General features: G+C 58.6%; 2 protein-coding genes across 5 annotated transcripts in view; both read left to right on the forward strand.

The window, feature by feature from the left end:
• Positions 1 to 484: 484 nt before the first annotated feature.
• On the forward strand, positions 485 to 12659 carry ERN1 (endoplasmic reticulum to nucleus signaling 1). Its single transcript, XM_040436082.1, has 22 exons — positions 485 to 686; positions 3239 to 3359; positions 3441 to 3474; positions 3999 to 4071; positions 4214 to 4286; positions 4411 to 4533; positions 4609 to 4710; positions 4797 to 5058; positions 5305 to 5383; positions 5564 to 5729; positions 5852 to 5970; positions 6062 to 6256; positions 6329 to 6593; positions 6670 to 6757; positions 6871 to 7060; positions 7146 to 7245; positions 9470 to 9669; positions 9746 to 9893; positions 9971 to 10098; positions 11697 to 11820; positions 11903 to 11970; positions 12107 to 12659. Exons 1-22 carry the CDS (start codon positions 630 to 632, stop codon positions 12317 to 12319), a joined length of 2928 nt encoding a protein of 975 aa, XP_040292016.1. The 5' UTR covers positions 485 to 629; the 3' UTR covers positions 12320 to 12659.
• A 1844-nt stretch (positions 12660 to 14503) lies between these two features.
• The window catches only part of LOC121003192 (sterile alpha motif domain-containing protein 9-like), a 31178-nt gene continuing 29496 nt past the window's right edge, over positions 14504 to 16185 (forward strand). For all 4 annotated transcript variants that reach the window (XM_040434833.1, XM_040434832.1, XM_040434834.1 and 1 more), the window contains exon 1: positions 14504 to 14624. The gene's annotated coding sequence lies outside the window, so the exon portion shown is untranslated. The remainder of the gene's footprint in view (positions 14625 to 16185) is intronic.

Genomic DNA, 16185 nt, shown 5'->3' on the forward strand with positions numbered 1-16185 from the left:
ATATGGGGGAGGGGTGATGTATATAATATGGGGGAATATGTATATAATATGGGGGGTGGGGGATGTATATAATATGGGGGGTGATGTATATAATATGGGGGGGTGGGGGATGTATATAATATGGGGGTGATGTATATAATATGGGGGAGGGGTGATGTATATAATATGGGGGAGGGGTGATGTATATAATATGGGGGGATATGTATATAATATGGGGGGATATGTATATAATATGGGGGTACATACAGAAGTTGGGGGGGCTGTTGGGTTGATACATTGTTACTGCGGGGGGTATAAATCTTTGGATACAATCTCTTTTCCCTGTCAGCCAATCACCTCGCAGCTTTCATTCCGTGCTCCGCCTATCACAGCAGAGCAGAAATCTGATTGGCTCCGCTTTTCCTTCATTCCCCGCCCCCCCTCCCCACGTGTTGTTGATTCTCTCCTGGGCGGTGACGTCAGGGCTGGAGGCGTGGTTTTAGGCTCCTCCTACAGGAAGAAGCTGGAGCCTCAAACACATTGGTCGGTAATGGAGGAGAAGTGCGGGGAGCGGAGCGCGTGAGTGTCCGGTGCAGAGGCCCGGGGGCCACAGTCACTCCGGGGGCCACACTGATCCGGGGGAAGCCGATATGGCCGGGACACAGCGGAGCCTCCTGTGCCTGGTGCTCCTGCTGCTCTGCCAGATGGTGAGTGACGGCTGCCAGCTGCTGCCCCTATACCTGCCGGTACCGAACCCCCCCCTATACCTGCCGGTACCGAACCCCCCTATACCTGCCGGTACCGAACCCCCCCCTATACCTGCCGGTACCGATACCCCCCCCTATACCTGCCGGTACTGATCCCCCCCCCTATACCTGCCGGTACTGATCCCCCCCCCTATACCTGCCGGTACCGATCCCCCCCCTATACCTGCCGGTACCGATCCCCCCCCCTATACCTGCCGGTACCGATACCCCCCCCTATACCTGCCGGTACTGATCCCCCCCCCTATACCTGCCGGTACTGATCCCCCCCCCCTATACCTGCCGGTACCGATCCCCCCCCCTATACCTGCCGGTACCGATCCCCCCCCCTATACCTGCCGGTACTGATCCCCCCCCCTATACCTGCCGGTACTGATCCCCCCCCCTATACCTGCCGGTACCGAACCCCCCCCCTATACCTGCCGGTACCGATACCCCCCCCTATACCTGCCGGTACCGATCCCCCCCCCCTATACCTGCCGGTACCGAACCCCCCCCCCTATACCTGCCGGTACCGAACCCCCCCCTATACCTGCCGGTACCGATCCCCCCCTATACCTGCCGGTACCGATCCCCCCCTATACCTGCCGGTACCGAACCCCCCCTATACCTGCCGGTACCGATCCCCCCCCCCTATACCTGCCGGTACCGAACCCCCCCCCTATACCTGCCGGTACCGAACCCCCCCCTATACCTGCCGGTACCGAACCCCCCCTATACCTGCCGGTACCGATCCCCCCCTATACCTGCCGGTACCGAACCCCCCTATACCTGCCGGTACCGAACCCCCCCTATACCTGCCGGTACCGATCCCCCCCCCCCCTATACCTGCCGGTACCGATCCCCCCCCCCCCCTATACCTGCCGGTACCGATCCCCCCCCCTATACCTGCCGGTACCGATCCCCCCCCTATACCTGCCGGTACCGATCCCCCCCCCCTATACCTGCCGGTACCGACCCCCCCCCTATACCTGCCGGTACCGATCCCCCCCCCTATACCTGCCGGTACCGATCCCCCCCCCCCCTATACCTGCCGGTACCGATCCAGGTGAGGGGGGGGGGGAGATGCGGTGTATACAGGTGAGGGGGGGGGGAGATGCGGTGTATACAGGTGAGGGGGGGGGGGGGGTGCGGTGTATACAGGGGGGGGGGGGGGGGAGATGCGGTGTATACAGGTGGGGGGGGGGGGGAGATGCGGTGTATACAGGTGAGGGGGGGGGAGATGCGGTGTATACAGGTGAGGGGGGGGGAGATGCGGTGTATACAGGTGAGGGGGGGGGGGAGATGCGGTGTATACAGGTGAGGGGGGGGGGGAGATGCGGTGTATACAGGTGAGGGGGGGGGGAGATGCGGTGTATACAGGTGAGGGGGGGGGGGAGATGCGGTGTATACAGGTGAGGGGGGGGGAGATGCGGTGTATACAGGTGAGGGGGGGGAGATGCGGTGTATACAGGTGAGGGGGGGGGAGATGCGGTGTATACAGGTGAGGGGGGGGGAGATGCGGTGTATACAGGTGAGGGGGGGGGAGATGCGGTGTATACAGGTGAGGGGGGGGGAGATGCGGTGTATACAGGTGAGGGGGGGGGAGATGCGGTGTATACAGGTGAGGGGGGGGGAGATGCGGTGTATACAGGTGAGGGGGGGGGAGATGCGGTGTATACAGGTGAGGGGGGGGGAGATGCGGTGTATACAGGTGAGGGGGGGGGAGATGCGGTGTATACAGGTGAGGGGGGGGGAGATGCGGTGTATACAGGTGAGGGGGGGGGAGATGCGGTGTATACAGGTGAGGGGGGGGGGAGATGCGGTGTATACAGGTGAGGGGGGGGGGAGATGCGGTGTATACAGGTGAGGGGGGGGGAGATGCGGTGTATACAGGTGAGGGGGGGGGGGATGCGGTGTATACAGGTGAGGGGGGGGGAGATGCGGTGTATACAGGTGAGGGGGGGGGGAGATGCGGTGGATCAGTCTGTTTTGGCCCCGGGCAGGACGGAGTTAATGCGGCAGGTGTAGGCGCTCTCACTGTTCGCTCTGTTAGCGGCCACTGCAAGCATTGTGGGCTCCCGGGATGATGGGAGTGCTGTGGGGGCTCCCGGGATGATGGGAGTGCTGTGGGGGCTCCCGGGATGATGGGAGTGCTGTGGGGGCTCCCGGGATGATGGGAGTGCTGTGGGGGCTCCCGGGATGATGGGAGTGCTGTGGGGGCTCCCGGGATGATGGGAGTGCTGTGGGGGCTCCCGGGATGATGGGAGTGCTGTGGGGGCTCCCGGGATGATGGGAGTGCTGTGGGGGCTCCCGGGATGATGGGAGTGCTGTGGGGGCTCCCGGGATGATGGGAGTGCTGTGGGGGCTCCCGGGATGATGGGAGTGCTGTGGGGGCTCCCGGGATGATGGGAGTGCTGTGGGGGCTCCCGGGATGATGGGAGTGCTGTGGGGGCTCCCGGGATGATGGGAGTGCTGTGGGCCCCCCTATGACTTCCTGTCTCTTCTCTCCTCAGGATGGTGGTAGAGGGAGCAGTGTGTCGCTGCCGGAGTCCCTGCTCTTTGTCTCCACCCTGGACGGGAGTCTCCACGCTGTCAGCAAGAGGACCGGCGCCATCCGGTGGACGCTAAAAGAAGGTGACTATTTCCACATGTCCCCTGAGGGCCCCGGGGCCAGTGGATCACGTCTGACACTAATCTGTTGTGTTCTCTTGGCAGATCCCGTACTTCAAGTCCCGACACATATGGAAGAGTAAGTCCTGTGATCCCACCACTGCGTCCACTGACCCCTGCAGAGCGTCGCTCTGCCCCAGCAGGATCCTTCCTGTCCTGCCACTGCGTCCACTGACCCCTGCAGAGCGTCGCTCTGCCCCAGCAGGATCCTTCCTGTCCTGCCACTGCGTCCACTGACCCCTGCAGAGCGTCACTCTGCTCCAGCAGGATTCTTCCTGTGATCCCACCACTGCGTACACTGACCCCTGCAGAGCGTCGCTCTGCCCCAGCAGGATCCTTCCTGTCCTGCCACTGCGTCCACTGACCCCTGCAGAGCGTCGCTCTGCTCCAGCAGGATCCTTCCTGTGATCCCACCACTGCGTACACTGACCCCTGCAGAGCGTCGCTCTGCCCCAGCAGGATCCACCCTTTCCTGCACAGGCCTAATGTTTGAAGGGATGGGGGTGTGATGTGCCATGTGTACGAGGAGGCGGCCGTTGTTAGTAGCGGTCAGGCCTTGGTAAGTCATCGCCCCCATCCTGACGTCGTCCATCCTCTCCGCAGGCCGGCCTTCCTCCCCGACCCGAGTGACGGCAGCTTGTACACCCTGGGCAGCAAGCACAGCGAGGGGCTGACGGTAAGTGAAGGCGGGGCCTGTATGTAAATGAGCTTGTGTTCTCTAAAGATGGTGACCACAGGGGGCGCTGTCCTGTCAGCAGCTGAGATACCGGCCCGCTACCAGAGCGCTGGCATTTAATTTTTTATTTTTTCCCTCCCAGAAACTCCCGTTTACAATCCCGGAGTTGGTGGCGGCGTCGCCGTGCCGCAGCTCGGACGGCGTTTTATACATGGGTAAGTTGGTGGTTTCTGGGGCTCACTTGCTGCCTGGTTGTCATGGTTATAGTGCCCCCCCGGTGCGTGCTGGTGTTTGACGGTATTGCGCAGTATTTGCTGATGGGTTGGCGTCTCTCTGCAGGGAAGAAGCAGGACGTCTGGTACGTGGTGGACCTGGTGACGGGCGAGAAGCAGCAGACCTTGACATCGTCCTTTGCAGAAAGTTTGTGCCCCTCCACCTCTCTGCTGTATCTGGGCCGGACAGGTGCGTCCTCTCCTGGGCTCCACTGCGCCCCCTTCTGGCGGCTGGGATGGTCACAGGACGCTTCTTGTCTTGCAGAGTATACAATCACGATGTACGACACGAAGAACAAGGAGCTGCGCTGGAACGCCACCTACTATGACTACGCCGCCACGCTGCCGGACGAGGGCACAGAGTACAGTGAGTTGGGCCCTTTGGAGGAGGGTGGGGGTTGTAATCCTGCTAGTGGGAGGGACGCCTGTAAGTGCACCTTCCTGTTCTTCCAGAAATGTCTCACTTCGTGTCCAATGGGGACGGTCTGGTGGTGACGGTGGACAGCGACGCCGGGGACGTCCTGTGGATCCAGAATTACGGCTCTCCGGTGGTGGCGCTGTACATCTGGCAGAGAGAGGGCCTGAGGAAGGTGCTGCACACCAACGTGGGGGTGGAGACCCTGCGCTACCTCACCTTCATGTCCGGGGAGGTCGGACGCATCACCAAGTGGAAGTATCCCTTCCCAAAGGAGACTCAAACCAAGAGCAAACTGACGTAAGTGCCGCCCTGGGTCCTGCGGCGTTCTCCCTCGGAGAACCACCGGGGTCGTGGGCCCGTAGCACCCATGTCACGTGACATCACATGTCTGTGGTATGACTGCCTCCGCCTGTGTAGCCAGCCGAGTTCTGGCTTGTGGTTCCATGTTTGGCCACTAGATGGCGCTGTCTCATTGGAGCTGATGACTGGCGCCCCCTCCTGGTGAATTACCGAACTGTCTGACCCTGTTGCCTTTGTCTTCAGGCCGACTCTCTACGTGGGGAAGTACTCGACCAGTCTCTACGCCTCCTCCTCTCTGGTGCATGAGGGCGTCTCGGTCGTGGTGAGTCGCTTCTCGTAGAACATGCGCATCTCCTGCTGTAACCTCCATCTACTGGTCAGACAGGACTAAAGGGGGGCAGATCTCAAGCAGTGGGGACCCCCTTGCAATGAATGATCCGTCAGCTGCATTCTGATGGTTTCCAGTACAGCATCCACCATACTTACTGTGTTTATTCCGTAGCCTCGGGGGAAGGTGATGCCGCTGCTCGATGGCCCCAGGACGGACGGGGTGACAATTGAGGAGAACGGGGAATGTGAGTTCACGCCCAGCACAGATCTGAAGATCCCGACCGGCTTAAAGGCGAAGGACAGACTGAATTACTGGAAGAACCAGTGGCTGTTAATAGGTACAGGCTCCCCCTAGTGTTCACTCCCGGAACTTGATTTCTGCTCTTGCTGTGAGGCTCGAGGTTTCTCTGTGTGCTGCGGCTGCTGGATCTTCTTCATCGCCTTCTCGTTGTTGTCACAGGCCACCACGAGATCCCGCTGTCTGCCCCAACCAAGATCCTTGACGCCTTCCCCCCCACACTGCCCCGGGAACAGGAGAAAGTCATAGAAGCTGGAGGAGACAAGACGCGCTTCTCGGAGGTGCGACTCCCCCTCCCTGTGCTAATTGTAGGCACCGCTGTAGCCTAGAGGTGGCGCTATTATAGTAACGTCCTGATCTCGCCCCCTGCAGGAGGTGATGGGGATGTCGGAGGATTCTTCCTCAGAACTGCCGCCGTCCTACTCTAAGGACATCACCGATATCTCCAAGCCGTTCTTGCCCAAGCCTGAGGCACCGGTGGACTCCATGCTCAAGGACCTGGCCACCATCATCCTCAGCACCTTCCTTTTGGCGGGATGGGTGGCCTTTGTCATCACCTACCCCAAGGTAAGAATGTCACCCCACCGGTCTCCCTGGGGACTTGGGGAGCACTACTCACAATGCCCCCTGTTTCTCCAGACTGTGCACCAGCAGCAGCAGCTCCAGCACCAACAGTTCCAGAAGCAGCTGGAGGAGAAGATTCAGCTCCTGCAGATGCAGCACGTCGCCTTCCAGCCCCCGGCAGAGGTCGCCGCCGATGGTGACTACCTGGACGTTACGGGGGTGCGGGGGGAGAGCTCTGCTAACAGTACCCCCAACGTGTCTCCGCGAGCCTCCAACCACTCGCTGCACTCTAATCTTTCCGAGGTCGGCAGTGTGGTCTCCACTGAGCAGGAAGACCCAGGTAACGGTCCGGACTATTGCCCCGCCATCCCGGTTGTCTCCCGTTATTGCCGCTGATCGCAATTTTCCCCTCACAGATGAAGAGACGATAGTGGCCGTGGGCAAGATCTCGTTCAACCCACGTGACGTCCTGGGCCATGGCGCGGAGGGCACAATAGTGTACAGGTGGGTGTGTAGCATTGGGGGCGTCCGTTACGAGATCCCCCTATAGACAGGTTTTCCTCTTCGAGGGTGACCCTCAGTGAGCGGCCATCTTGTGTGGATCTTCCTCCCTGCAGGGGCCGCTTTGATGATCGAGACGTTGCCGTGAAGAGGATCCTGCCGGAATGCTTCAGCTTTGCGGATCGGGAGGTTCAGTTGCTGAGAGAATCCGATGAAAATCCCAATGTCATCCGCTACTTCTGCACGGAGAAGGATCGCCAGTTCCAGTACATTGCCATAGAGCTGTGTATGGCCACACTGCAAGAGGTTAGGGGTCACGTTGGCGAGAGGGGTCCGGGGGTGTCTCTTAGACTGGCTTGCATTCTCACATTGTACTTATTGTGTCCGACAGTATGTGGAGGAGAAGGACTTTGACCGTCATGGCCTGGAGCCCATCACCCTCCTGGAGCAGACCATGTCCGGGCTGGCGTATCTGCATTCTCTCAGCATCGGTAAGTGGCTGTCTGTCTCCTTGTAGGACATATGGACAGAGGTCTGCATGAGATCTCCCCCTCACTGATGATGGAGCTGTCTCTTCTCCCGGATTGTGGTCCACAGTGTAACTCTTAGGCTGGGTTCACACTTGAGCGTTTTACAGCGCTGAAAAACGCCCTACTCTCAAACAAGTTCTTGAGCTTCTTTGGGGCGTTTTGTCGCGCGTTTGCAGCCATAGGACACTGCAGTCAATCACACAAACGCGCGTAATACGCGCGTTCACCATGGACAAAAACGCGCGTTAAACGCGCATATCAAATTCGCTCAAGTGTGAACCCAGCCTCACAGTGCTCTTACCTTAAAGATTCCCTTCCCCTCTGACTCCTACTTTGACTTCTTCCTTATGGTGTGACTGCTCGTACTGTAGAGAAGCCTCCTGTGACTGCTCGTACTGTAGAGAAGCCTCCTGCGACTGCTCGTACTGTAGAGAAGCCTCCTGCGACTGCTCGTACTGTAGAGAAGCCTCCTGCGACTGCTCGTACTGTAGAGAAGCCTCCTGCGACTGCTCGTACTGTAGAGAAGCCTCCTGCGACTGCTCGTACTGTAGAGAAGCCTCCTGCGACTGCTCGTACTGTAGAGAAGCCTCCTGCGACTGCTCGTACTGTAGAGAAGCCTCCTGCGACTGCTCGTACTGTAGAGAAGCCTCCTGTGACTGCTCGTACTGTAGAGAAGCCTCCTGTGACTGCTCGTACTGTAGAGAAGCCTCCTGTGACTGCTCGTACTGTAGAGAAGCCTCCTGTGACTGCTCGTACTGTAGAGAAGCCTCCTGTGACTGCTCGTACTGTAGAGAAGCCTCCTGTGACTGCTCGTACTGTAGAGAAGCCTCCTGTGACTGCTCGTACTGTAGAGAAGCCTCCTGTGACTGCTCGTACTGTAGAGAAGCCTCCTGTGACTGCTCGTACTGTAGAGAAGCCTCCTGTGACTGCTCGTACTGTAGAGAAGCCTCCTGTGACTGCTCGTACTGTAGAGAAGCCTCCTGCGACTGCTCGTACTGTAGAGAAGCCTCCTGCGACTGCTCGTACTGTAGAGAAGCCTCCTGCGACTGCCCGTACTGTAGAGAAGCCTCCTGCGACTGCCCGTACTGTAGAGAAGCCTCCTGCGACTGCTCGTACTGTAGAGAAGCCTCCTGCGACTGCTCGTACTGTAGAGAAGCCTCCTGCGACTGCTCGTACTGTAGAGAAGCCTCCTGCGACTGCTCGTACTGTAGAGAAGCCTCCTGCGACTGCTCGTACTGTAGAGAAGCCTCCTGGGACTGCTCGTACTGTAGAGAAGCCTCCTGGGACTGCTCGTACTGTAGAGAAGCCTCCTGGGACTGCTCGTACTGTAGAGAAGCCTCCTGGGACTGCTCGTACTGTAGAGAAGCCTCCTGGGACTGCTCGTACTGTAGAGAAGCCTCCTGGGACTGCTCGTACTGTAGAGAAGCCTCCTGGGACTGCTCGTACTGTAGAGAAGCCTCCTGGGACTGCTCGTACTGTAGAGAAGCCTCCTGGGACTGCTCGTACTGTAGAGAAGCCTCCTGGGACTGCTCGTACTGTAGAGAAGCCTCCTGGGACTGCTCGTACTGTAGAGAAGCCTCCTGGGACTGCTCGTACTGTAGAGAAGCCTCCTGGGACTGCTCGTACTGTAGAGAAGCCTCCTGGGACTGCTCGTACTGTAGAGAAGCCTCCTGGGACTGCTCGTACTGTAGAGAAGCCTCCTGGGACTGCTCGTACTGTAGAGAAGCCTCCTGGGACTGCTCGTACTGTAGAGAAGCCTCCTGGGACTGCTCGTACTGTAGAGAAGCCTCCTGGGACTGCTCGTACTGTAGAGAAGCCTCCTGGGACTGCTCGTACTGTAGAGAAGCCTCCTGGGACTGCTCGTACTGTAGAGAAGCCTCCTGGGACTGCTCGTACTGTAGAGAAGCCTCCTGGGACTGCTCGTACTGTAGAGAAGCCTCCTGGGACTGCTCGTACTGTAGAGAAGCCTCCTGGGACTGCTCGTACTGTAGAGAAGCCTCCTGCCGACTGCTGTGACTGCCGTTGCTGTAGGGACTCCCTCTACCCCCCGTCATCACTGCTCTTGCTGTAGGGACTTTTCCCTCCTGCTTGTACTGTAGAGACTCCCTCCCATGTGATTCAGAACACTTGTGCATTGTGGGATCTCGGCTTTGTGCACCCTGTCGGCATCGTGATGTCTTCTCAGTTCACAGAGACCTGAAGCCGCACAACATCCTGATCTCGATGCCCAGCGCTCACGGGCGGGTGAAGGCCATGATCTCGGACTTCGGGCTGTGTAAGAAGCTGGCGGTGGGCAGACACAGCTTCAGCCGCAGGTCGGGCGTTCCCGGCACAGAAGGCTGGATCGCCCCGGAAATGTTAATCGAAGACTTTAAAGAGAACCCTGTAAGAACCTTGGTCATTGGGGGGAGGGGGGCGCGCCATGGTGCGGCGGTGCGCTGACCGGCGTCTTGTCTTGCAGACCTTCACTGTGGACATCTTCTCTGCCGGCTGCGTCTTTTACTACGTGGTCTCGGAGGGGAGTCACCCATTTGGCAAGTCCCTGCAGCGGCAAGCCAATATCCTGCTGGGAGCGTACGGCCTGGAGTGCCTGAGCCTGGAGAAGCACGGTGAGCCCCGCACTCCAGGAGGGAGGCGCCGTGGAGCTCCGGCCTCAGCGCTCAACCTCTACTGTCTCCTGTTACAGAGGACCTGATCGCACATCACCTGATCGAGCAGATGATCGACAAGGACCCGCAGAAACGACCCTCTGCCCAGGCCGTCCTCAAACACCCCTTCTTCTGGAGCCTGGAGAAACAGTTGCACTTCTTCCAGGTCAGAGAGCCCCGAACCCCAAAATACATAGACCCCCTCCCCGTGTACATCAGGGGCCCCCAACCCATAGCTCCCAGCTGCCCTGTCGGCTCATTATTGTACTGATCCTGAGTTACATCCTGTATTATACTCCAGAGCTGCACTCACTATTCTGCTGGTGCAGTCACTGTGTACATACATTACGTATCCTGTACTGATCCTGAGTTACATCCTGTATTATTCTCCAGAGCTGCACTCACTATTCTGCTGGTGCAGTCACTGTGTACATACATTACTTATCCTGTACTGATCCTGAGTTACATCCTGTATTATACTCCAGAGCTGCACTCACTATTCTGCTGGTGCAGTCACTGTGTACATACATTACTTATCCTGTACTGATCCTGAGTTACATCTTGTACTATACTCCAGAGCTGCACTCACTATTCTGCTGGTGCAGTCACTGTGCACATACATTACTTATCCTGTACTGATCCTCAGTTACATCCTGTATTATACTCCAGAGCTGCACTCACTATTCTGCTGGTGCAGTCACTGTACATACATTACTTATCCTGTACTGATCCTGAGTTACATCCTGTATTATACTCCAGAGCTGCACTCACTATTCTGCTGGTGCAGTCACTGTGTACATACATTACTTATTCTGTACAGATCCTGAGTTACATCCTGTATTATACTCCAGAGCTGCACTCACTATTCTGCTGGTGCAGTCACTGTGCACATACATTACTTATCCTGTACTGATCCTGAGTTACATCCTGTATTATACTCCAGAGCTGCACTCACTATTCTGCTGCTGCAGTCACTGTGTACATACATTACTTATCCTGTACTGATCCTGAGTTACATCCTGTATTATACTCCAGAGCTGCACTCACTATTCTGCTGGTGCAGTCACTGTGTACATACATTACTTATTCTGTACAGATCCTGAGTTACATCCTGTATTATACTCCAGAGCTGCACTCACTATTCTGCTGGTGCAGTCACTGTGTACATACATTACTTATCCTGTACTGATCCTGAGTTACATACTGTATTATACTCCAGAGCTGCACTCACTATTCTGCTGCTGCAGTCACTGTGTACATACATTACTTATCCTGTACTGATCCTGAGTTACATCCTGTATTATACTCCAGAGCTGCACTCACTATTCTGCTGGTGCAGTCACTGTGTACATACATTACTTATCCTGTACTGATCCTGAGTTACATCCTGTATTATACTCCAGAGCTGCACTCACTATTCTGCTGGTGCAGTCACTGTGTACATACATTACTTATCCTGTACTGATCCTGAGTTACATACTGTATTATACTCCAGAGCTGCACTCACTATTCTGCTGGTGCAGTCACTGTGTACATACATTACTTATCCTGTATTATACTCCAGAGCTGCACTCACTATTCTGCTGGTGCAGTCACTGTGTACATAGATTACATTACTTATCCTGTACTGATCCTGAGTTACATCCTGTATTATACTCCAGAGCTGCACTCACTATTCTGCTGGTGCAGTCACTGTGTACATACATTACTTATCCTGTATTATACTCCAGAGCTGCACTCACTCTTCTGGTTCGTCTCTTCCAGGACGTCAGTGACCGGATAGAGAAGGAGGCTCTGGACGGGCCGATTGTGAAGAGGCTGGAGAGAGGAGGCAGAGACGTGGTGAAGCTGGACTGGAGGGAACACATCACGGTGCCGCTGCAGACAGGTACCGCCGTCTGATCTCAGAACCCGCCATCTGTGCTCGCTCCGCTGTCCGTAAAATAACCCTGACCTTCCGTGTTTTACAGATCTGAGGAAATTCCGCAGTTACAAAGGGAAATCTGTAAGAGATCTACTGCGGGCGCTAAGAAATAAGGTGAGACCCGACCTGTGCCCCAATTACATAGAGGAAGGAGCAGGGTCCTCCCAGCAGCACAGAGGATTTCAGGAGAGCAGTGTGCTGATGTAGCAGGGCTGTGTTTGTTGTGCGCTCACCCTCTCTCTCTCCTCAGAAGCACCATTACCGGGAGCTGCCGGCGGAGGTGCAGGAGACGCTGGGGAGCGTTCCGGATGAGTTTGTCGCCTACTTCACGTCCCGCTTCCCCGGCCTCCTGCTGCACACGTATCTGGCCATGCAGCTGTGCAGCCAGGAGAGACTCTTCCAGCCGTACTACGTCCAGGAGCCCTCGGGGCCCGCCATGGGGACCCCGGCTGAGCCTCTGTGAGGAGGAAGGAGGCTGGAGACACACGGTGCCTTATACTGCTACCCTGGAGGGATGTAGCAGGGCCGAGCCTGCGCAGCTGCTGCACTATGGACTCCTGATGGCCGGACTATCTTCAGATTTTATTTTTGGCACAGTGAAGGCTTTTATTTATGGACTGAGCTCAGTATTCAGGGTCCTGCACCCCCCATGGATCGGCCTGCAGGGGGCGCAGCACGCGGTCGCTGTTACTATGCGAGAGCATTAAGTTATTTCCTTTTTATATTTGGTGCAGAATGACTTTTTATAAGACTGGATGGAGCGGGGGTTCGGGCGCTTAAGGGTCAGTGGACGGTTGGGGGGTTTTTATGCTTTTTTTTTTTTAATAAAAGAAAATGTGAAAACTTGTCTGTCCTCACGAGTCTGAACACGGATTAAAGCGCGGTTTCTATTATTTATGCTGTCAGTGGATATGAGGCTACAGCCGCTAGAGGGCGCCCTGCACGAGGCAAGGGCGTTATAATTAGGGGGTGTAGAACCGCTAGAGGGCGCTCTCCACATATAGAAGATATACAGCTCCTATTGGGCTCTGTACTAGCGGCGCCAGTGTTCTTGGGTGAGGAGCTCCCCCTGGCGGCCGTCCTCTGTACCTGTGCGGGTGAGGCGCTCCCCCTGGCGGCCGTCCTCTGTACCTGTGCGGGTGAGGCGCTCCCCCTGGCGGCCGTCCTCTGTACCTGTGCGGGTGAGGCGCTCCCCCTGGCGGCCGTCCTGTGTACCCGTGCGGGTGAGGCGCTCCCCCTGGCGGCCGTCCTGTGTACCCGTGCGGGTGAGGCGCTCCCCCTGGCGGCCGTCCTGTGTACCCGTAAGGGTGAGGCGCTCCCCCTGGCGGTCGTCCTGTGTAACTGTGCAGGTGAGGCGCTCCCCCTGGCGGCCGTCGGTCGTCCTGTGTAACTGTGCAGGTGAGGCGCTCCCCCTGGCGGCCGTCCTCTGTACCCGTGCGGGTGAGGCGCTCCCCCTGGCGGCCGTCCTCTGTACCCGTGCGGGTGAGGCGCTCCCCCTGGCGGCCGTCCTGTGTACCCGTGCGGGTGAGGCGCTCCCCCTGGCGGCCGTCCTGTGTACCCGTGCGGGTGAGGCGCTCCCCCTGGCGGCCGTCCTGTGTACCCGTAAGGGTGAGGCGCTCCCCCTGGCGGCCGTCCTCTGTACCCGTGCGGGTGAGGCGCTCCCCCTGGCGGCCGTCCTGTGTACCCGTGCGGGTGAGGCGCTCCCCCTGGCGGCCGTCCTGTGTACCCGTAAGGGTGAGGCGCTCCCCCTGGCGGCCGTCCTCTGTAACTGTGCGGGTGAGGCGCTCCCCCTGGCGGCCGTCCTCTGTACCTGTGCGGGTGAGGCGCTCCCCCTGGCGGCCGTCCTCTGTACCTGTGCGGGTGAGGCGCTCCCCCTGGCGGCCGTCCTCTGTACCTGTGCGGGTGAGGCGCTCCCCCTGGCGGCCGTCCTCTGTACCCGTGCGGGTGAGGCGCTCCCCCTGGCGGCCGTCCTGTGTACCCGTGCGGGTGAGGCGCTCCCCCTGGCGGCCGTCGGTCGTCCTGTGTAACTGTGCAGGTGAGGCGCTCCCCCTGGCGGCCGTCCTCTGTACCCGTGCGGGTGAGGCGCTCCCCCTGGCGGCCGTCCTCTGTACCCGTGCGGGTGAGGCGCTCCCCCTGGCGGCCGTCCTGTGTACCCGTGCGGGTGAGGCGCTCCCCCTGGCGGCCGTCCTGTGTACCCGTGCGGGTGAGGCGCTCCCCCTGGCGGCCGTCCTGTGTACCCGTAAGGGTGAGGCGCTCCCCCTGGCGGCCGTCCTCTGTACCCGTGCGGGTGAGGCGCTCCCCCTGGCGGCCGTCCTGTGTACCCGTGCGGGTGAGGCGCTCCCCCTGGCGGCCGTCCTGTGTACCCGTAAGGGTGAGGCGCTCCCCCTGGCGGCCGTCCTCTGTAACTGTGCGGGTGAGGCGCTCCCCCTGGCGGCCGTCCTCTGTACCTGTGCGGGTGAGGCGCTCCCCCTGGCGGCCGTCCTCTGTACCCGTGCGGGTGAGGCGCTCCCCCTGGCGGCCGTCCTCTGTACCTGTGCGGGTGAGGCGCTCCCCCTGGCGGCCGTCCTCTGTACCTGTGCGGGTGAAGCGCTCCCCCTGGCGGCCGTCTTGTGTCACGCCATGTTATTGTCGGCCGCGCCCCTCTCGTCATCTTGAGGAAATAGAAACTGAGCGGAGAAGCCTCAGGGCGCAGCCTCCGTACGACTGATAACAGGACTGAGGATGCTGGGAGTGGCAGTGTGCGGCGGCGGCGCTGGGCGTCAGGTCGGGTGAGTTGCTGTCTGCTGTCCTGGGGGCTGGGTGTCACACTCTGCTGTCCCGACTCCCGGGTGCTGGGTGTCACACTCTGCTGTCCCAGGTGCTGGGTGTCACACTCTGCTGTCCCGGGTGCTGGGTGTCACACTCTGCTGTCCCGGGGGCTGGGTGTCACACTCTGCTGTCCCGGGTGTCACACTCTGCTGTCCCGGGGGCTGGGTGTCACACTCTGCTGTCCCGGGTGTCACACTCTGCTGTCCTGGGTGTCACGCTCTGCTGTCCCGGGTGCTGGGTGTCACACTCTGCTGTCCCGGCTGCTGGGTGTCACACTCTGCTGTCCTGGGTGTCACACTCTGCTGTTCCGGGGGCTGGGTGTCACACTCTGCTGTCCTGGGTGTCACACTCTGCTGTCCCGGGTGCTGGGTGTCACACTCTGCTGTCCCGGCTGCTGGGTGTCACACTCTGCTGTTCCGGGGGCTGGGTGTCACACTCTGCTGTCCTGGGTGTCACGCTCTGCTGTCCTGGGGGCTGGGTGTCATTCTGTCCCGGGTGTCGCACTCTGCTGTCCCGAGTGTTGGTTGTTGCATTTTGCTGTGATGGGTGCTGGGTGTCGCACTCTGCCGTCTCGGGTGTCGCACTCTGCCGTCTCGGGTGTCGCACTCTGCCGCCCCGGGTCTCGGATGTCGCACTCTGCCGCCCCGGGTCTCGGGTGTCGCACTCTGCCGCCCCGGGTCTCGGGTGTCGCACTCTGCCGCCCCGGGTCTCGGGTGTCGCACTCTGCCGCCCCGGGTCTCGGGTGTCGCACTCTGCCGCCCCGGGTCTCGGGTGTCGCACTCTGCCGTCCCAATCAAGGTAAGTAGAAGTCCCATTGGGCAGAAATCCCAGCGCCTGCTTTGCATAGTAGATGATCGCACCGGAGTTCTTACCGCCAAGGAGTAATCGGATCACGGTACATTCCAGCTGCATGTTGGCGTCCGTCAAGAGCTCCTGCGCATGTCTGACTGCAAAGCGTCCTACGTGTACATGGCAACATCGCGCGCCCGGGAATCTGCGAGATCTCGTTCACAATCACATGCTCGTACCTTCGCATCACCAGACGTCATCACGGTCACATGACCTGTGTGTTGCGAACAGCTCGTTCCTCCCACTTGCCTGACATCACACCGCATCATGTTGCCAAGGACACAGCACCCGCTAGTTACTAAGTGCAATCAGATCCCGAAAAAGAGGGGAAAAAGCGCCCATTCCGTATGGTCATCACAGCTGGAGCGACCCTCGTGGTTCTCTGTGGTGCCATCAGCCACTATAGACTCAAAAACAAATGTCATAAAGTACAATAAGTGAAAACGGACACAATGCGAATCTCCGGGGGCAATTACAGTAATACACATTAAAATCCGTTATTACATGTATGTACAAAATCGTATAAAATCTATACCCGTGTATATAGAGGAGCAACATCGGACTCCACATTGAGTCCATACGGCTGCATCGGTCTCAGAGTATTTATCCATTTAAGTTCTTTTTTCCCTCAATATTTTGTCCTCGTCGCCCCCTCTGATGAGTCCCCACTGC

Source organism: Bufo bufo, chromosome 6 (genome assembly GCF_905171765.1).
Source record: "Bufo bufo chromosome 6, aBufBuf1.1, whole genome shotgun sequence".
NCBI lineage: Eukaryota > Metazoa > Chordata > Amphibia > Anura > Bufonidae > Bufo > Bufo bufo.